The sequence below is a fragment of the Alligator mississippiensis genome, chromosome 8 (genome assembly GCF_030867095.1).
Source record: "Alligator mississippiensis isolate rAllMis1 chromosome 8, rAllMis1, whole genome shotgun sequence".
In the NCBI taxonomy this organism is placed as follows: Eukaryota; Metazoa; Chordata; order Crocodylia; family Alligatoridae; genus Alligator; species Alligator mississippiensis.
In genome coordinates, this window is record NC_081831.1 from 13,122,875 (window position 1) to 13,144,377 (window position 21,503).

The 21,503-nt window shown below is 49.5% G+C and overlaps 2 protein-coding genes across 8 annotated transcripts in view; one reads left to right on the forward strand and one right to left on the reverse strand.

Annotated features, from left to right (window-relative positions):
* The window catches only part of UNK (unk zinc finger), a 51,809-nt gene extending 45,734 nt beyond the window's left edge, over positions 1-6,075 (forward strand). For all 5 annotated transcript variants that reach the window (XM_014601998.3, XM_014602000.3, XM_019494359.2 and 2 more), the window contains one exon: positions 677-6,075. In XM_014601998.3, the coding sequence (XP_014457484.1) occupies positions 677-832 (156 nt within the window). In that variant the 3' untranslated portion in view covers positions 833-6,075. The remainder of the gene's footprint in view (positions 1-676) is intronic.
* A 12,107-nt stretch (positions 6,076-18,182) lies between these two features.
* UNC13D (unc-13 homolog D) overlaps positions 18,183-21,503 on the reverse strand; it is a 43,635-nt gene continuing 40,314 nt past the window's right edge. For 2 of the 3 annotated variants that reach the window (XM_019494455.2, XM_059732138.1), the window contains exon 33: positions 18,183-21,043. In XM_019494455.2, the coding sequence (XP_019350000.2) occupies positions 20,937-21,043 (107 nt within the window). In that variant the 3' untranslated portion in view covers positions 18,183-20,936. The remainder of the gene's footprint in view (positions 21,044-21,503) is intronic. The other variant, XM_059732139.1, reaches the window with a different exon arrangement.

The window sequence follows — 21,503 nt, forward strand, 5'->3', positions numbered from 1 at the left end:
AGAAAGAGGTGAACAGATTGGAAAGAGTCCAGCAGAAAGTGGCATAAATGATCAGGGGCCCAGGAAGCATGAGTTTTGAAGAAAAGCTGAAAAAACTAGGGTTATTTAGTCTTCAGAAGAGAAAACTATGAGGGAACTTGATAACAATCTTAAAATACCTAAAGAGTAATTATTAAGAGGATGGAGATGGACTGTTTTTTGTCTGTAGAGAATAGGGCTAGGAGCAATGGCCTCAAGCTGTGACAGGGGAAATTTAGGTTGAAGATTAGGAAGAATTTTCTGACTGCGAGGGTGGCCAAGCACTGGAACAGGCTACCTGGGGAAGTTGTGGATTCTCCATCTCTGGAAATTTTCAAGAGCAGGTTAGACAGACACTTGACCAGGACAGTTTAATCAGGATTGCTCCTGCCTTGAGCATGGACCTGCACTCCTAAGGCATGATCATCTTGGGTCCCTTCCAGCTCTGCTTTCCTATCATCCTAAAAGTACAGGTCCCAATCCCATCCCCAAAGTAACGGACATTACCACCTCAAATTCTGCTTCAAAAAGCAGATGAAAAGTTGCTGTAAAAACCCCCCAACCCCAACTCGTCCTTCATGTGCCATAAGGAAGGTCTATCTCTCACCCCACTTCTCTCTCAGTAACGACATGTGTTTTGATTTGTCCTCTCTTGCAGGCAGTATTTCAGATGCAATCGGTGAAATGCCTTAAGTGTCAGGAAGAGAACCGGGTGGTGTTACAGTGCCAACATGCCGTGCTTTGTGAGACGTGTGCTGAGGAGGGGGAATGCCCTATATGCCACCCCAACAGGCCACATTCTCTCCAGTCGTGACCCTTCAAGGACACTTGGTTTATCATATCACATAGAACTTTTTAAATTGATATATATATATATTATATATATATATATGAATATATATACATAAAACAAAAATTAGTTGCAGAGCACTTTTTAATATTTTACATCCCCCATCTAAACTGCCTTTCACCCATGCCCCACTGATTCTAACTCTTTAGGAACTTTGAGAGCTGTTTTTAATACAGATCAAAGGGCCATTAGCAAAGAGTCTGTGGTTTGTTTGGTTTTTTTCCCCCCCTCTCTTTTCTACTTGTTCATAACAAATTTTTTGACTCTTTCCAGAATGATTTGGAACAGGCAATATTGGGCTTCCAGGTGCTTTCCAGAGTGATGATTGGATTTCTAGGCAGGACTCAGGTGAATTCAAATGGTTTGATCATGTCTTCAACCTCCCGCTCTTTTTATAACCCAGCTTGTTAAGGACGTCCCCATGGGTAGGAAGCCTTGTGGGGTCTCCGCCAGTTTAGAGCCATGCTTGCTCAGATTGCTTACCGATCTCTGAATGTGCAGGAGCTTTGTCTGTCCCTTTCAAACAGCAAAGTTCACTTTTTAAAAGTTTTTTACACAATTTGTATATTTGTATAAAAACAAGAAAAAGAAAAAAATACTGAATTTAGAGCAAGTTAGGCCCAGCCCAGCTCAGTGATCTAATGGCCGGCATACCTACTGGGTTACAGTGTGCTCAGAAATACTGCCCCTCACGTAGGCAAAGGCTAGTCTATGGAAGGGAGATAGATTCACGCATCATTTCCCTCCAGCATTTCCTTGTGTTGGCTTTCTAGAAACGGCTCCCAGCTTCTGATCGGATCTTAAGGCTTTTTTCTTAGCCAGGGGCAATTAGTTCATAATCACTGCAGGTGCATTTGGGAGAGATTCCATGTGATGTGAGAGAATCTCAGCTTGGCAACAGTAAGGCGAAGTAATGAATGATCCTTCTCAAGCCAGCCTGATGTTTTCTGCATCACTGCCTCAAGGGTAGCACGATACTCCGGGTGCATTTAGCTTTCAGGTTAGTCATGCTGCGTTATGCCAGTGGCAACAAAAGAATTTCTATGGCAGTCCATCTATTCCAGGCTTTAAGAGTGGCCAGTCCCAGAAGCCTCAGACAGTTTAAATTCCTTCCCTTTGATGCTTTTTTATTGTAAGGAAATTTCCTCCTGACCTTAGCTGCTGACCACGTTACACCCTGAAACATGGTGCTTGTTAATGCTTTTAAACCTATGTAGTGTAGCTGCAGAGGCTGTTCTCATTTATACACATGTATAATCCTGATTTGAAACTTGCTTAAGCTAGATAGCCCACTAGTGCCCTGTGGCAGGGCATTCTACAGGTTCCTTGCACAGTCCTGGGTTGGGACAAAATGGAAGTTTAGAAAGGAATCCCAAATGCAAGGTAAAAAAACCCAGAACCACCAGCTGGTCTGTACAAATCTTCCTGGTGACTTGGTGGTGGTAAGTGGCAGTTTGATTTGGGGGGGTCTGACAGAGTAGGTATATGGCTACCAAACTCAGTCTCTGGTTTCAGTCAGATCTGAAGGGGAAGTAGGAGCTCAGGTTCCATGAATGCACTTCCATTTCCAAGACATTCCTTTTCTTTCGTGCAAGGGAAATATTCTAGTGTCTCTCTCTCTCCCTCTGCCTGCTCCAGGATCATCTGTACATGGCCTTTCCACAGGCCATGTCTGGATCCTTCCAGGGGACCTGCCCTGCTGTGAGTACTCTGGGCCTGTACCTCCCAGCACTGTCAGCAGGGAAACTCAGGGACTTTATCCTAAGGATTCTCTTGTCCACTGAATTTGCTCCCTTCAATCATCTTAGCTTAGCAGGGTAGGGGAGAGCCAGGAACATCCAGATTAGCTCTTTACCAGCACCAAATTGCCTGGTGCATAGTTTTCTTTTAATATAACAAAAAATGCCCCTGGCCAGGACCCTGAGCCTTTCTATTACCACTTTCTAAATGTAACTTGACTCTCTTTTTTAGGTGGATGACCCTAACCTGCTGGGTTCCCAGTTGAGTGGCCAAGCATCTGTTCAGTGGTGGGGCTCTCTCAGCTGTTCAAGGGTACTCCCTGTGTTTGGGCTGGACAGATAATGGGCCACTGTCTTGCAAACTGCCCAACCTTGGTGGTATGGATTCTGCCCTTAGTGCGGATTCACAGCTCACCGAGAAGTCCAAGAGAATTGTGTATCGGAGGTCCAAATTGCACTTTCATTTTTCACTTATGGCCCAATCCTGCAATCTTGGCACAAGCATTGTAGTCTGTTTTAAACATTACTAGTGCACCCCTCACAGGCAACCTCTAGGTCTTATAGACACCTATGAAAAAGCATCAGAAAGGACCTGTCTCTTGATGTTTTATCTGTATAAGAACTGCAGGATTAGACTTCCTAATTGCATCAGGTATTCCTGGCTACTAATTTGGCTCTGGTTGATTTTGGGATAATTGACCTGCCCTTGCCCAACCTGGAAAAGCACTGGAAACCCCAACAGCCTTTTGTTGTTAGTAGGAACAAGTGAACTGTTACCAGATTTTCAAAGCGCTTCATATTTAATGTAAGGAAACAATGAGATTTGCTTCCATGATTCCATCTTTCCTTTGCATGGAAGGGGTTAATATGCATTCCCAAATGATCTCTTAAGTGCAGCTCTGTGTAGTTCTCTTTTATTTTTTCCCCCCATTAACTTTGTTTTGGGGGTGTTTTTTGTTTTGTTTTTTGGTAAAAATGCTTTTTTTTTTTTTTTTTCCTTGTGTATTTTATTGTAACTAGCATAATTTTTTAAATTTTTTTTTGTATGGAGACACACTGTTGAGTGATTATTGTGGCTATGTTGTTTGGTTATAGCCTTAGAATGTCTGTGCCATGGGGCAGGTGCTGGTCTGTAAGGCCGGTGAACCTGCCTCCGTCTGATCTTAAGGAAAGATCTTTTGTTAAAATATGTGAGAATTCTTTTTTAAAAGCACACAAAAAGGGTAGGGGGGAGGGAGAGGAAAAACCCAATGAAACTAACATTTACTAAACACTTTTTGTAACTAATTTAAAAATAATAGGAAATAAATTCTCCAATCAGGTCTATAAATTAGAAGAGCTGAATCCCATCAGCCAATTTGACTAAAGATGGAAACTGGTTTGTAACATTTAATTTTGTTACCATTGAGGTTTATCCCTCTCCTTCCTCTCCATGGGATTGTCCAAAATGACCCTGTATAGTTCTTTGGACAAATCGATTTGTTCTGAACGGTCCAGTATCTGGCTACACGATTCCAGCCGATTCCCACAGGGGACTTTACAAGTGTGTTCCCCTCTTTCATCAAGGTGAAGTTTTCCCACTGAGCTGCAGCTTCATGCCTGTCCCAGTAAGACTTGGTAATTCCATTAACAATACAGAACCTCGCTGGTTGTGCCGGGGATCAATTTTTCCCCATGTCTGTTGGCGGATTGCTTAACCAGTGAGGAGCAAGAGAAATTCCAGCTTGGGGAACAGCACATTTTGCCTGCCAGGCAAAACACGGTTTCTCTGTTTAAGACTTATCCTGAAGGACCAAAGAATCCAAATTGGAATCCGAATGCTCCCCATCGCTGCACTCAAATCCTGATGCTCCCTTACCACACTCGAGTCACAGCAGAACAGGTTAAAGGATTTAGCAGGCGGGGTTGGCTGTATCCTCCAATTCACTCTATTCTGGCCTCTCCTTCCTGGCTTTTTCTCTCCTTCCTCTGGTTCTGTAAGAAAACAGTCTTTTTAATCTAGGTTTCTATGAATTTTTGATTGCTGCTTTTTTAAAAGAAATATCTTAAATGTGAATGATTTCTTTAAGCACCAGGTGGAAAAGAGAATTGGATAGTTTCTTGGCTGCAAAAGCTTTGAGGGGCTGCTCTCACTAGGAATTGGGTTCTTTTCCCCCGCAAGAATTAAGCAAAGTGAAGGAAAAAAGGCAAGATGTCCAACCCACTCTAGCAGCCGCCGACTTTACTTCAGCCCAGGCAGGCGATGCCTGCAGAAGTCAGCACTGCTGTTAAGGCAGCAAGATTTTGCCAGTCAGTTTGTGTGGTGTAAAAAGGGGCTTGTTGAAATATCTCTGGTGCTAATGTACGCAGCCCCTCTAATGTACTGTCACATGCTGTATTTTGGACCAGGAAAGTCCATAGTAGAATGAATGAAATGAGACTAAGGAGACCTTTCTTTGGACTGAGTCACACTTAAAGACTCAGAACTATTTCCAGCCCTTCTGAGTTAGCAGCACAGTTGGCTGTTGCTAAACAGATTGAACATGCCTGGGAACATGCCCACTTCTCCCCACCCTTCCACAGAGAGTCCTCATTGGATTGTTAATGTTTTCCTCCCCAAAATGTCTTGTAGCGTTGGAAGGATTTGCTAGAAATGTTGACCTCTATGACTAATTGTGCTGGCTGGCAGTTTCCTAGCTGTGATTTGGGGGAAGGGAGCATTAATTGTGTTGTGAAACCACAGTATTCTTTAAAGGTCAATAAACTTGTACTTTATTATGAAAAAAATAAGAGCCTCTCCACTGGAAACAGGGATTATATACACTATCTGTCTGTGGGTGTTGAAACGCAAGGAAATCTCCTTGGAGAGGAGCCTTGTGCTAGCCAATTTCCGCTTGGCTGGAACTGGCATCACCTTATCCTAGCAGGGACCATGCTTTAACTCATCGCCTGACCACATGGGCACCCAGCCAAACACCACCGGTGGCAGAGAGGCATGTGGCATAGCAATCAGGTGATTTGGGAAAATGCCTCAAATCTGGAGTATGACGTTTTATATGAAGTCCCTGAAAAAGGGCTCTCCGCGGTTCTAATATTAGAAGGTTTTTATACTATCCATACGTCTCTACTTAACCTGAGCCACTAGCAAGGGCTTGCACAGCTCAGACAATGAAGAGAATTCCTTACCGTGTGAGGAAGAGTTTTAATGCTGAATGGACTCAATATTTCATTGCTGTTCCACTAGCCACAAGTTCTCTTGTTCCCCCTTTTCTCCTCCACGAAGGAAGACTTATTCAGTGTTTTCCTCCAGGATTATAATAATCCTCGGAGTTGATGCAAACAGAAACTAGATGTTACTAGTGTAAAGAGAAGTATTTTAAAAGTGAAGTATTCCTGCAAACTAGTGACTGTGGATCAAAGATGTCTATGGGGATTCCCCACTCTGTAGCTTCCAATGTTAAAATAAATACAGTATACATTTAAACAATACTCACTGCAGTATTTCTGGTGGCCCTTTTTGACCACTCTTTCTCCTGGAAGTCCTAGGAGAAGGGGCACTGGACAGCCGTGCCCCTGAGTCTGTGTAGAAGTTGGCAGAATGGTAATCAGTGGTGTGTACAACGTGTTGTTGATTCCATGTATAGGCTGTGATACCAGCTGTCGTTCACTCTCTTGTATTCTGTAAATGTGTGTGTTGGCTGTCAAAACCTGGTTTAGACTCTTTTCTTGGCAAAGTGGATTTTGCATGTGGGGCTGTGATCTGTGTCACAATTTCCAAGGGCAGGATGGATTTTCTAGAGGACAATAAATTTTTATTTTTTTGCTAAGAAAAAAACCCAAAGAGCTTGTGTGTGTGTGTGTGTGTGTGTGTGTGCACAGCACGTGTGCGGACAGGTGAACTTTGTGTGGTTTGCATCTGCTCAGGGGACCTAAGGAATTCCCTGAAGTGAAGCCGATTTACAGGCCCATCTCCGTGCAATGGTGTCAACAGAGGGGTTCATGACCAGGGTGCAGCCTAAAGAGTTTGCAGTTGTGGCGTGTGCAGAGATGAAGCACATGAACGGAGCCTGTACTGTTTCACATGTCTGACTGGAGGACTGTCCGAGCCACTAGAGACTTGGCTGGTGGTGCCATACAAGACATGCTTGGGCCTTCCTGAGAGATCAGGTCTCAAGGTCCTACCAAGATAGGACCTCAGAGTGTCTCTTTAGGTAACATGCTCATTTCTCTGCTTTGTCTCCAATCCTCCCTTGTTCTTTATGGTAATTTTTAATGCATTTTTTTTTTTTTAACCTTCTACTGCTTCTACAGAGATCTGAGCCCCAGGGTCTCTTCCAAAGATAACTGTGGTACAATTGCACCTAAATGGTTGTTATTCCAAAACCTGTGTCTTGGTGGAATCTGGATTTCCTTTCTAAATTAATTGAAGGTGCCCTGAATAGTGAGTTGATATACCTAGCATCATGGGTTTCCACCTACATCATAATGCAGAACAGATTTTTCAGGCCCACATGGATACCTAAGCAATGCTGTTGAGGCATAGGTGTCTGGGATAGAAATTTAGCAAACAAGTCTAGTGACGATGCACAAGAAGGAAGATTGTTCAGCATCCTCTGCCCAGCTGAGCTGGTTCTGCAAAGCCCTCAGGTGTAAAGGAAGCAGTGAAATTTTAATTTCAATCCCTATGGGTGATGGGCATGACTCCTGTCAGTGGTCAGCGAGAAGATCTGATCAGTAGGAAGGTATTCTCTTCACACCGGCACACGCACACACAACTGATCTGAAATACAGATTAAGCCTGATGTAAAAGGATATGTATAAAATGCATCAGGAGAGCCTTTCTTGTTTGTTTCCCTGGACTCCCAAGTGCCTCCTTGTCCTGGAGAGAGGCAACAAGATAGGTCCTGGAAATGTGATAGTAACAGAGGATGTATCTGTGCTGTACAGAAAGCACAGGCACAAATGCACAATTGCCAGTGCTAGCTTGCACAGACAATGTGTCACGTCCAAACATAAAACTTAACAGAATCACACTGATGCTTTGTAGAGTTTAGGGCTAGAAGAGACCATTGTGTTCTGTTATCTTATCCATCCTCCTATAGCATAAAGTTTCAACCAGATACCCCTACACAGAGCCCAAGACTTCAGCTAGAGACTGACAGATCTCTGTCCTCAAGAGACTAGAGTGCCACAGGCAGTGAACAGGAGAGGCCAAGGCATTACCAATGGATGAGGCCCCCCATAGCAGGACTTGATTTAGCCAAGATGCCCATATGATCCCAGCTTGAGCAGGTGAATTGTCCCTTATGCTGCAGAAGGGGGTGAAAAATCCCCAAGGTCCCTGAGGGATTGTGGGAAGGAAGCCTTTCCACAATCAAGAACAGAAAGGCCTGATTGTGCGCTCCATTCAGATCATTCATTATCTGTTCTCCAGTGCATGAGTCTGCATCACTGCTCTCGTCTTCCAAACACAGGCAAACCTGCCAAGGGGAGTAGCTCTTTGCTGCCAGAAGACTTCTACTGCTCTTGGTGGTGCTGTGGTCTCAGCTTGTTCCCAAGGGAAAGAAGCAAAAACACTGGAGGTATGAATAGAGGGAAGCGTTAAATTAGAAAAATCCCTTGAAAGGAGAGGGTGAGTCCCTGAGGGCTCCAAAGAGACAAGCGGGGAGCAGAAGGGAAGCACTGGAAGCAGCTGTCCCAGGGAGCAGCGGGGTTTTGCTGGAGTTGAATGGCTCCTTACTGAGAGCTGTTGCTGCAGCAGACACTTCCCCTGAGGAAGGATGGAAGCTACTCCTTTCTGTTTGGCTATCCTGGGCTCTGTCCAAGCCAAATACCCTCATACATCATTCAGTTTGCCAACCCTGCGGCCACAACTGCAGCTCCGGCTACATTGGGCGCTGTCAGGATGAGATCTGAGCTGTGCCATCTATTTCCCAGTCCAAGCTCTGCTCAGGTCACCTCAGCCCTGCTGTTAAAACTACATGCTGGGAGAAGAACAGCCTTTTGGGAGCCATCCTGGAGTGGTTGCAGAGTAATATATGAACTGTTGGGGTTGGAGGTTTGCAAGGTGCTAGAGCAGGACAAAACCTGGCTGGTGGGAGATGAGCAGACTTTCCATGACTTTACTGACTGCAGTGGGGGCTAGCTTTAAGGGTGGGTGAACTAGGTGATCATTTACTCTAGCAAGAAATTCCAGGAGACAAAAAGGAAACAATGGCCTACAGACAAAATTGACCATGTTGTGGAATTGGTTGTTGAATGACAGTGGACAGCAGGTGACGCTTTCTGTTTGGATGAGTCTGTCCATACTTGGTTGTTTGGAGGTTCTTGGATTCGTTCACGTTCCTGTATGCACGAAGTCGACTTGTAGTCTTCAGTGGCAGCCTAAGTGGTTGCAGCCCAAACTGAGTGTGATAGCGATTTTCTTTTTTGTGAGAATGCAAACCTCTTCCTGGAACTGAATGTTACAAAAGAGAAGCGAAGAAAGCCAAGGACACTTAAGATGGCAGAAATCAACCCTTTTGCTTCCATCTGACAGTGAACGTTCATGCAACCAAAATGTCCTTGCACCTGCTTCCAATAATTAACCTTCCTAATGCAGAAGGTTTTGTTTCTTCTGATAGTTCAGGTAGGTCTGAATGAAGAGACGAGCAGAAAATATTACCCGTGAGGCGGCTCCGAATATGTGGATTTGCATATATGCCTTTGCAATAAAACTTGATGCAGTTGAACAGTTATTCAAGGCTTACAGGGGAATCAGAAAGGAGCAAATTCTGAGCATCTGTGCTTTGCAAGATCTTGCCAAATGGCCAGTCGTCAGTGCCGGAGTTTGCCTTTTGCTTGTGAATGTCAGGCCAATGCAAACAAATCCTAAGCATTTTTCTTGGGGTGTCGTTGAAAGAAAATGTGCAGAGCACAACTGGCTTCTCTATTCCACTTCTGCTGGTTCTGTTTGTTGCTTTTGCTGTGAGTTGTTGAACTCTGTGAAGACTTTGCTTCAGCCCAGGATGGTTTTTTAAGACTAGGGGTAAGTACAGACAGTCAAAAAGCGCAATGCTGAATTTATTCAATCTTTTGCAGGTTAGTCTAAGCTGCATAGATTGAACGGATAAGCAAGTGAGCAGGCATTCGCATTTAGTTCAAGAAATGCAGCCACATGTTTGCAATGGCCTAAGCCAGAAGCCAGGGGGTGCTAGAGCACACCTCCCAGCTTGGGCCAAGGCTAGCCTGCCCACCCAGCGAAGGGGGCTTTGCAAGGGGAGGTGCAAAGCATCTTGAGATGCTGGGGAGTATGAGTTAACTTGAATCTGGAGGGGATCTGGGATAGAAGTTCAATAAACCGATTTAACCTAAATCAGCTAAGACTGATGCTACATCCATCCAGGTTTATCTTATACCAGTTTTGGCCATTTTGAAAGTGGTTTGTGTACACTGAACTTCTGTTGTGTTACAGATTTGAACCAGTTTACAATCACCAGGGATCCAGGTTTTCTGTTTGCCATGGAAAATTGCGGTAAAACCCAGATTTTCTCATTTTAAGGAGAAAAATCTGGATTTTCTCCTTTAAGGAAAAACATGCGAGAAACAGTGGGTTTCCTCTTGCAGGCTGGCAGAGTCTCAGCCTGTGAGGGCCTGGGGGGAGTGGGAGGAGGGCGATCAGCAGGGAAGGACAGCACATGCATGTGGCCACCAGGCAGCCTGGAGAGCAACTCCTGCAGGTAAGTCTGGCAGTGAGGGGGTGGGAGAGGGGGACAGGAATTGCGGCCCCCATAGAGGGAATTGGGCTGGGTTGGGGCTGCTGCCCAGTGTGGGCAGTGCGTGGGGCTTGGGGGCTGGGGCTGGAGTGCAACCGCAGGGTCCTAGCAGGGAGTGGGACAGGGCCACAGGCGACTCATCTGGGGAGCAAAGGTGGCTGGCTCCCCGTTGCTGTGCACACTCGGGGGGGGGGGGTTATGGGGGTACGTGCCCCCCCCCCAGATTTGTGTGCGAGGCAGGAGCAGGCTGCCCACTGCAGGCTCAGGCTCTCTGCCCTGCTGCCCTCTCCTCGGGGCCTCTGCAGCTTGGCAGGCGGGACCTGGCACAACAGGACAGAACAAGGCAGGGAAGCTCAATGCTACTGCTGCGAGCCCTGCGCTGCCATGGCAAGGTGCCCCCTGCCCACCCAGCAGCAGCAGAGGTGGTGGCACAGTTATGTCCCTCGGTCCTGCTGGGCAGACAGGGTGCCTCACCATGGCAGCGCAGGGCTCCCAGTAGCGGCACTGAGCTTTCCTGCCCCGCTCTGCCCTGTCCTGCCACACCAGGTCCCACCTGCTGGGTCCCAGAGGCCCCGGGGGAAGGGGACCAGGGTGGGGAGCCCCAGGCCACAGAAGGCAGCTCACATTTCCACACACCGCCTCCTGCCGGGGAGAGGGAGCCAGGATCTGTGCTCCAGTCTGCTCCATGGGTGGCAGCCAGGGCTCGAGGCAGGGGGCTGCAGACCCAGGTCTCTGGCCTCGTAGCCCAGGCAGCTGGGAGCCCCATCCAGCAGGGCTGGGGGAGCAGGAGGCTGTGAGCGGGGAGTGAGGGGCAATGGCATGGGCAGGGCTCCGGCATATCAGGGCTGCTCAGGGCCACAAAGCAGTGGAGGGGACAGCCACAGCTAGACCCGCATCCTGGTGAGCGAAGGGGGAAGGGGAGCTCTGACTTTTTCCATGATGAAAAAATCCAAAATCAAATGCCAAAACGTATTTAGAAATTTATTTTATTATAGTGGCTGAGGCACTTCCAAATTGTTTTAAAATTGTAAATATATCAATCAAATATTGTGGTTAACTGATACTGATCTATATAGTGGCATTTCATTTTAATTACGGAAAAAGCGTGGATCTGGGGGGTCTTAATCGGAGAATTTGCAACTTTTAAACAGAGAATACCAAGATCCCTGATGATCACTTATACCGATTTATGTATTATTTCTGTCTGGGAAAACATATTGCGTTACCTTAGTGAAATATGAGAAATCTGCAGATAGTGTGAACAGCTATCATATTTGGAGAGACTTAAGTATATGAACAAAGCAAGGATGCATGATCAATAAAGAAAGCCAGCGGCAAATTATTTCCTGATAGGGAAAGGTCTTTGATTTGATCAGGCGGCCCAGGATACGAAGCGTTCCCTTCCGACCTCCACCGACCATCTCCGTTCATCGCGCAGCAGGGAAATGTTTTGAGATGTGTGGAGTTACTTGGGAAATTGGATCTTGTGAGTAGGGACTGTCTCTGAATGGCCTCGGAGAAAATGCACGGTTGTCACCTGGGTCAAAGCAAACCGTTCAAATTCTTGGAAACAGATCGAGAGGGGAAATATTTCTGCCTCAATCTTCCACGTGTTATTCGGTTACTGGAGAGATTCTTAGCTTCCCTGATCCTACAGCTCATGTATTCTCCAGCCCCACCTAATGCACCGCAGCCAGCCTCCCTCCCACGCCATGCACGGCCCTTCACTCGGTCTCCCTCGTGATCCTCTTGCCAGGCCTGCGGCAGGCTCCCGGGCTAGCCCAGCACAGCGCCGTGATGGAAGTAGCAGAGCCATGTTCTTACGAGCTCCCTCTCGGTGCCGAGCTAAGGTGGCTCTGCTGCTTCCGGTTTGGGAGCTGGGACACGCAGAGCGTCCTGATGTCACTGCCTGGCCTGGAGCTCGAGACAGGGCTCAGTTGGCCTCTCTCAGTTGTTGCAGTGATGTGTTTGATGTGGTTCAATGATTGTTCAGTTCTTTTGCTATCTTAGCACAGCACTGGGGTACAGCACGTGGCCACAAACAAGATGGGGAAAGGCAGCTCAATGCAATCCAAGTATTTCAATACTGTACTGTCTTTCAGGAGCTGATGATGCTTTACACTTGAGTAGCCGGTGATTCGCACCTAAAGGGACCCTGGGAAACCCAAACTTGGAGTGATACCGAATAGCTGACTCGCCTGATGTGCGATTATAAATCCTCATGCAGTGCAATGGTAGTGACAGAGTTTACGAAGCTCACGTTGCGAGTCAAAAGCTCTGAGAAACAAGGATATGTCAAGCAAATGATGCATCAGCTAAAAGTCTTGGAGGATTTTCTGGAAAATAATTGTTCTGATACCAAGTGTCCTGACTGGGGCTACGGAGTTGGCAGATCAGCTGGACCGTCAAGCTCATTCCCTACAGGAATGCAAACTAAAAAGTAGAAGGGCCGGTTTAGAGGCCACAGATAAACCCTTCAATAATCCAGGAAAGAACTGCAAGGTTGTTGTTTTCTATTTTGTGTTGGATCCTGGTGCACACCTGCCTAAAGATTTTCACAACTTGAGGGGCACTGTTGCCTGTGCAGCTTTTTGCATAATCCCTGAAACCTCCCAGATGCCCCAAAGGATTACAACAGCAGTGCATTGTTTTAAGCGAAGCGTTGGAAGATGGGACAGGCGGGTGAAGAGAGATCCTCTGACATAAATGGGCTGGATCTTTGCAACGAACTTCACGCTCTTGGCAGGCATTTAAAACTGCAGGACACCCAAAAGCCACGTTGGATTTTATGGGCAAAAGTAAGCTTTTGTTCTTATTTCCAAATGCATCCATTGCACTCGGGACTCCATTAAGCCCGTCTATTGCAAAGAGAGAATGGTTTTCAAAATTTAAGATTATAGACCTCTTTGCTTTCTACAGTAATTCAGTCCTGGTTGTCAGTTGTGGAGAGCATAGATCTGAAAAAGGCCAACTACAAATGAGTGCGTTTTGAAGCAAGAAAAGCGAAATTCTCTTAAAAAAAAAAAAAATACTGCTAGTCCCAAATCCTTGTGAACAAAGGTTTGGAAGGATTGGTGGGGTGGTTGATTTTCAAGTTCTTCACTGGGTTCCTACTAACATTATCTTCTGTAGACAAGTGTGAGGAATCCAGTTCTTGTACTATTTTACTGGTGCATTAGAAAGTTAATGGAAGAGGTGTCTACAAATCCTTCCTTCCTGCCCTAGAAAACAGACTGGAGCGAGCACAGATTGCAGCCAGAATCCGGATGACGCTGCCAGGAGCGGCCTCAACAGAAGAGAGGTCTCCACCAGGGAGTGCAGAGTAACGAAGGGAAGGTGAATCCAACGTGGCCCTGGCCCTGAAAAGAGACTTTAGGCCTCTTGGGTAGCGAAGCAGTCTAGCTGCAGCAGCTCAGGTCTCTGCTCTGGCCAATTTAGTCTGCAAGAGCAGAGAGACTCCAATTAAGCCTAAGGAAAGTTAGACAGGTCTCGGATGTCCCTTGGTCAAGACGGGGGATAAGCAGTAGTTCCTGTTGCTGGCGCGCTCTCTCCAGGTGTGTCTACTGCACTGCGCTGCTATGAAGCTTCTTACCTTAGAAAATTTGACAGCTGGCACCAGCAGAGGTAAGGCAGGGTAGGCCAGAGCAGATGGTGGGGTGGTTTGCAAGAGTGCCCGCCCCAGCATCCTTGCTCCCATGCTGGGTTGCAGGCTGGCATGTTTCTACCTTGGCAGCTGCAACCTGCTGGTTGCGTTGATACTGGTCCATGGTATCTCTGCTTCAAGCCTGTTTCCTAGGTGACTAAGCTGGGAGAGGGTGACCCCAATACGGAGGTCTCCGTTCCCTAGACCAAGGTGGGCACGGTCTGAGAAAGACGCGTAGCAAACAGTAACACAGACCACAGGTGAGTGTATAGAGCTGAGGGGAAATTCATTCCTTGGCCACAAAAGTAGTGACTGGTTAGAGCCAGGGACCAGCAGGGTTATTTGGGGATGAGGTTTCCTCCCTCTCCTGATCTGATGCTGAGCAGGAACTGATTCCAGTGTCCATGTAATCCAAGATCGACCCTGTCACTAGTTAACCAGCTCCTCCTTCAGCGTCTCTGATGGATGCAGCAGTCACTACTACCGCTGCTTTAATCGCACTTTGTTTTCCCACCTCAGGAGCTGCCGCAAGGTGGAAAGTTTGCAGGGGTTTCAACAAGCAGCCGTTGAACAGGAGGAAGATGAAAACGCCTCCAACACCAGTCAATGTTTCCAATCACAGTGAGTTTTCTTTAGCAACCTGTGACTTAAAACACTGTCAGCCTCTCTCCAAAAAAATTCCCCCTCAGCTGTTGAGTCAGTGCGGCCACATCCTTGCCAAAGCCCTGCTGCTCCTCGGAGTAATGGCAAGGCGGTAAAAATACAGCTCTGACTCCAACTGCAGCTTGAACCATAGTTCGTGTTCCACATCCGTCGCACAGCAGCCCGCTTGCCTCTCTCTGCCCCGCCAGGGCTCCCAGCAGGCTGCTATTTTTAAAGGGTAATTAGTAACCAGGGTTTCACCACCTCTCATCCACTGAGTGCTGGTGTTGTTTGGTCTCTCGCCTCAGCTGCCCCACGCGGTCTTGGCTCCTCATCAGGTTTCCAACAGGAAACTTGGTGTAAGTCACCAGCCCTCCGTGTCCTCCCACTGAAATCCCATGCCAGCCGTGAGCGATGCTGGGACTGTCTGGCCTCCAGTCTCCTTGGCTGGCTGGTTAACCCTTTCCAGCAGGTGTCTGTGCACAGCTGCCACTGCAGAGCAGACAGCTGTCATTGCTTGCTCTTGCGAAGGGTAGGGAAGTAACCAAATTCGGTCAGACACTTCTGCCTGGGGCTCCTTTATGGGGCTGACTGCCCTCGCCTCCTAGTGCCTTTGACTGGGGCTAAGGGGGCTCAGCATCTTGCAGCACTGTCCCTTCGATATACACCATGTCATGACTAACGCCCTCTGACGGGGTTTCCTCTGCAGTTAGGAGTGGCCTCAACTACATCAAATTGAAACAGGCCCTGTGGTTCTCGGGGACTGGATGCAGCCCCAGTGTCAGTACCTTGATGGGGAGCCAGGGGCGGAGCGATGTGTCATTACAAGACAAGCCAGCATTGGGCTCTTGGGGCCTCAAGCGGACGCCAAGGCAGGAGCTTCTCCCTCCTCCCACCTGCAGTGACCAATGTCCGTTGCTGCTCCGTAGGTACAATGACTTCATTCAGCCCAGCGGGATGTCTTATCCCCATGGCAATTGCTGGGATGGCTCACCCCTAAAGCTGGGCCTAAGGCCAAGCTCTGGCCCCATTCCCAGCTTTGCTGCAGTGGAAGAGGGAATGAGCTCGCAATTCCCTTGTCCTAGCTCCGTGTACGTGGGCTCTGGGATGGAAGCACGTGGACCATCCCGTTGTCTCCCTGCTGGTGCAGGAACAAGCACAGTCCTTGGGTGGGCATCTTCCCGCAGCCGGGCCTCCCCTGTCTGCACATCCCTCAAGCCCCTGAAGCTGGAACAATCTGTGGGAGGCAGAGGCCAACATTGGCGCAGAGGCTCCTTCCCCCACAACATGCGCACGGCTGACATCCCGAAGTACTCATGCCATGGCAAGCCAGCTTCATTCCAGTCATGCTCTGTCTCTTCCTCTCTGCAGGTCTCAGACGGGTAAATGCCGCATCGAGATGCTGACATGGTAGGGCAATGACCGTGCCAGCTCCCTGGTCAGCTGCAGCGTGGCGAAGTGCTTCGTAACGAGCTGCATACCAACTCTGGCTGGCCTCTAGCAAGGGTTCCTTTGCGCCTGGGTGTCAGGTGGTTTTGCCCCCCCACAACGTGCAGTGGCAGCTAATGTGAGGAGAACGGCCCCTGCTTTACCCTAGCCCGGCTCCCCACATATTGGGAGCAACCCCCTGGGAGGAGAGGGGACAGTGGTGTGAAACCAGCTCCTGCTCTGCCATTTTCCTCTCTCTGAGCAGCGAATGGTGAATGACAGGGTGTGCCGGGAGTGTTCCCGTTTAGGGGCAGAAGAGGCCAGTGCAGCTGAGCGGTGTGATTCTCTTGCTCAAGCAGCAGGCAGGCAGGGGAATATAATTCATTCCTGCTCCTGGCTTGTGTCTGATAGTTTAGGGGCCAGGAATATCCCAGAATACCTTGGAACTGGGGAGGGAGAGGTAAACTCTGCTATTAACCCCCTGTCTGAACCTAGACCAGTTGTAACAGGCTTCTAGAAGCACTCCCAGATCTATTCACTGTGATCCAGATGTGGCATTTCAGTATTCCCAGAGCACACAAATGATCCTCGGGGCAAAGAGCTGGCTCATGCGCAGGTCTTTCCTCTGCTCAGCCCTCATCAGTGACTTCTCTGTGGTCAGACCCAGGTGGTTTGTGCTACGGTTACTCGATTCTGCTTCTTCAGAGGTGGGTGCAAATCAAAAAAGACGGAGTGAACCTTTATGCTCAGCATCTTCTCTGCCCCCAGAAATAGGCCACGGCCCATCACTGTTGGCTCCAACACGGACACCCACCCCACTCCACAAGGCCCTGTCCACCTCCTTTCACTGTGTGCTGTAGCCTTTTTGGGGGTTGATCTTCAGGCCAGGAGCAAGGGGCTGGCAGCCAGTAAGCTTAGCATGCCACACTAGCAGCAGCCAGACAGGCAGGGGCAAGGGTGGCAAAGCCCTGTGGGCAGACGGGCAACCCTATGGCAGGCTGGGGTGAGGGCTCCCAACCACAAGCCTGCCCTGAGCTGTGATTGAGCCTCTCAGGCCTGATAAGAACATGTCCTGCTCTTGCTGGAAGGGCTCAGTTTTCCAGGGAGGAGGAGCAGCGGGAGAGCCCCTTATCAAGGGAAGGTGTGGCTGGAGGGGGCTGCAGGCTTAGCACGTGCTCTGCTCCCACCACCATTGCCTTTGCCTGGGGTCAAGGGATGGGATGCTGCAGGATGGATGTGACAGCTCGGACGTACAATCTGCTTGTGTATGTTGGAGGGACGCGCTGGAGGTGAGGCTTGAACTCGTGCCCCTTGCGGGGTGACGAAAGCCTCGAGTCTGTAGCTGGACGGGGAGCGTTGGGGAGCAGCCTGGGGGTGGCTCTCAGCTGCACCTCTAGGGATGGCTTACAGACTAGGGCCTGCAACCAGGGAGTGGGCTCCCCTGAGGTAATGCTGGCACTTGTTCCCTCCTTTCCTCCCTGCCCGTGGTGTATGGTGGGACATCAGTAGCACATCAAGCACCCGTCAGTTGTTTTCCTCCTGCATCGGGCTGAATGAGCCTCTACTACAGCACCAACTTCCACCCAGCACACAGAGCAGGCAGCTCCTGGATCCCAGGAGGCATGCGAGCTCTCTTTTCTTTGCAACAGATTCCCCACATCCCAGCTGACAGTCTGCCCTCCAGCTGCTCAACCACCCCTGGAAGTGGAGCTGAGTAGCTGAAGCCTCCCTCCTTGAAGCCAGCACTGTGCAGGATTGCTCTAAAATTAAAAAAACATGGGACAAACTGCACAGACTTCACCCGATGCAGCTGGGCTGATCCACACATTGCAAATGAACCTTCTGGCTCCCACACTCCCACGTGGTGAGCACTGGATCTCCTTTTGTGGGAGCGCTTTCCCTTTCCCTTCCCATTCAGAATGGAAAGACATTTCAAGATGCCAAACTTCACACCCCACAGGGGAACGGACAGGGTTTTGAGCAGGTTTCTTATCACCTGCGGCCCCGTGTACCGAGCGCAAAGAGCCCTCATCAGTGTAGCCTAACAGTCGGCGCTGAAGAGCCCATCTTTATTCTCACTCCTGTGACCCTTTTGCCCACCTGTTCCCCAGGTTATTCACAAGCTGTGCTTCCTTTTAGTTTTGCCTTTAATTGAGCCATTGACCTGCTGTACAAACGTTTTCACCTGCATTGACTTTACAGGAGAGGGGTTTGGTGTTTTTACAGGACTTGTTTTTAAATAGGAAATAGCTTATTGATGAAAACAGTAAGGCAAGATCTGTCAAATATGGCCCGTCTCCCTCTGCAGAAATAATGGAGCTATCCACCATTGCTGGCAGGTGTATGCCATGCTTTCTCAATGGGGTTTGGTCTGGAATAATGGCAGTGAGCAGTTGCCACATGTCAGCCCCCCCCCCTGGAAGGTGGACTTTATCCTCAGTTTATGGACAGGGAAGTGGAGATGCCATAAATGTGTAGCTGAGGTAGGATTAAAACCCCCTGTGTGGCCTCCTTCTCCCCCCTGCTCCCCAACCCTTCCTTACAGTGCCTCTTGCTGGAGATGCTTGGTGTGGTCCAGCGCCCTGCCCTGAGCCCCATGGAGCAGCACAGGACCGCACTTTGTAAGCTGCCAGCCTTCCAGACTTGACCCCACCAGCCAGGCCATCTGCAAGGCTCAATGTCCCCCAGGACTGTGCTGCTGTGCAGCCCTCTGCTCAGGGCTGAGGTGACCCAGTGTCTGTGAGCAGCTTCTGGCACGAGACTGAGAGGAGCAGTCGCTGCAGCCAGGTGCTGCTACCCAGCTCTGCTCTGCTCTGAGTGCCCCTGTTGTCTTCACACACATGCCCCTTCAGCAGGAGCTTCTGCGGTACCAGCCTGGAGAGGCAAGTATGAGGAGCAAGCTGATCCCCTCCACAATTTGCATGACCAGTCTCTGCTGATTTCTAGAGGCAAGGGGGAGAAAGAGGGAAGAGGAAAGGAGGAAGAAGACTGACCCTCAGCAACTCGTAGTCATTTGACTCCTCTCTTCTTTTACAGGGTGCTTCCCAGCAACCTTCTGGGGTTAGATCTCAGCTAAGAGGAGCTCAGATGGTGGGTAGAAATGAAACCAGTGCATGCAAAGGCAAGTAAACCTGTGTTTGCTACACCGAGATTGGAGTTAGATGGTGAGCATATAACACAACCAGTCTGCGTCCATACAGCTGCAGCATTGCCCAGATCTTCCCCGTCTTTTCGGCAACATAAGGCCCAGAAGACGGGTATTGAGTGTGCGCTAAAAGCCATGCCCTGCCTGTTCACTGTAGTGTAGATGGGAGGGGGAGCGTTTGCCCAAAAAAGGAATATCTTTCCTCCTCCAGCTCCATGTATCAGAGAAAGCTGAGCTGCTGCTCATAACAGGAGCTAAAAGTGGGAGACTGTATGAAGTGGGGTCCTTGGCAGATGAACTCAAACGGTGAAGGGCTGCAGGCCAAATCCAAGGACAAAAATGAGCTTGAACACCTGGAGAAGTCATCTGAAGTCAACTGAGATCAACATCAAGAAAGGCAAATGCACAGTCCGACTCAAATGTGCAAGTGCAACATGAAGACTAAGTCTAGAAAGCAGGAAAGGATGGAGGGGGTGACAGCAGAGCTGAAGCTGAAGGAGGCAGCAGCATGACAGTGGTGTTGAAAAGGCAAGTACTATTCAGAGATGTGCTAATGGGAGTGATAGACACAAGATGAGGAAGGCACTTGTTCCTCTCTAATTGGCACTAGAACGGCCAGCTTTGGTCACTGTAGTTCCAGAAAGCTGTTAGACACATTGGGAGAGACTGGAAGAGAGCCAGGAAAACAACACGGGACTTGGAAAGCGCTGCCTCTGTGGGAAAGAAGAAGAACTTGGGTTTGATTAGTCTGGGAGAGAGGCGATCGAGATGTATCGACAGTCTTGTTTGCCAGGAGAATGGCCGAGTAGTAGCTGGCAGTAGGGTAGCTTGGGGGTAGATATGAGGAAAAATACGATGAGGAGAGCTTAGCTTCAGTTTGGGGGAACGGGGGGCACAAAATTCCTGTTGGCAGAAGATTTCAGGAACAAATGTCTAGCTGGGATGGGGCAGCGATGTGTAAGCAGGGGGTGGCCTGGCTCCCAGCCTGAGGCCCCTTGCTGCTCTCTCTGCTTCGGCAAGAGCGCTCTCCTCCCCTGCCCGCAGCAGCAGGGTCTGCTGAAACCGTGCCTGGAGCCTGGGCCTTTCCCGGAGTGACCATGCGGGGGCTGCATCAGCAGCTTCTCCTATTCCTTTCCGTTTCTGGCAGCACCGGCAGAGCATCCCATGCTGCTCCTGGAGCAGAGCTAAGGGCTGCAGCTGTGGCTGCTGAGGCTTGGGCTGCTGCTGTTTGCTGTTGGCCTCATGTGGCACTGTGCTCCTGTCCCCTTCTCCTCCCTTGCCAGTTGCAGCCCAGAGCAGAGCAGGTCCTGTGGAAATGGCAAAACAGCCACGGCCCAGGCCCTTGTCTCTTTAGTCTCCTGTGAGCTAAGGAGCAGTGTGGGGCCAAACAGCTGTGGGCTCGTGCTGGAGGGCTGATACAGGCTTGGCCGATCCCACCTCTAGTGGTGCTGTAATGTGGCCAAGCAGAAAGGGGGTAGGTAGGAAGCCATTTCCTGCCTCCCTGAAACAAATGCTCCAGTCCTCAGCATGCCAGGACCCTCCTCCCTCCCCAGGGTCATCCGCTGCCTGGCAGCAACCTAACAAATGGCTGGAAGCAGAAACCACTGCAGCCTCATGCCCATCCCTGGGTTAACTGCCTGCAGGTGCGAAGGGGTGGGGGCCAGAGGGGAACCGATTGCAGTTGTTTCAGGCCTGCTGCTCTGCGGGTTGGATCCTGGCCGCTCCCTGCCTGCGGGCATCACTCCAACTCCTTGGACTGCTTCGCCCGCTGTCTGCGCAGCTTCACGAAGGCCTGCGCCTCCTTGTCCCCTTTGCGAAACTCCAGCAGCTTCAGGATTGGGTCCCCTGTGAGGTGGTGAGAAGCGAAGTTCAGAAAAGAGCAGAGGGGCCTGAAGTCAGGGAATGTGTGGGCCCCTGCTGCAGTACAGCATGCACCCAAGGCACACAGCTTGGCCCAGAGCAGCAGGCAGGGCTGGCTCTGTTGCCCCGTGAAGACACACGGCCATGGGGAATCTATGATGGGGGCAGTCTGTAGCCTCTGCTAATGCCCTGTTGGCAATGGGTTCACAGACCAGGACAGCTGGGCCAGCTGAAATGCCTCTTTTCCAGAGGAAGATCAGACCTTCCAGCCTGTTCCCCAGTGCTCAGTAGAGTAGGGCTGTGGGCTTCTGTCAGCATTAGCAGCCATTACCAGTGCCCAGTGCTTCAAGCTCACTGTGCAAATGCTAGCAGGCCAAGGAAGAAGAAGCATTTGCTCCTGTAGTGACCCATTTTGCAGATGGGGAAGCCAGAGGCAGAGGTTTGA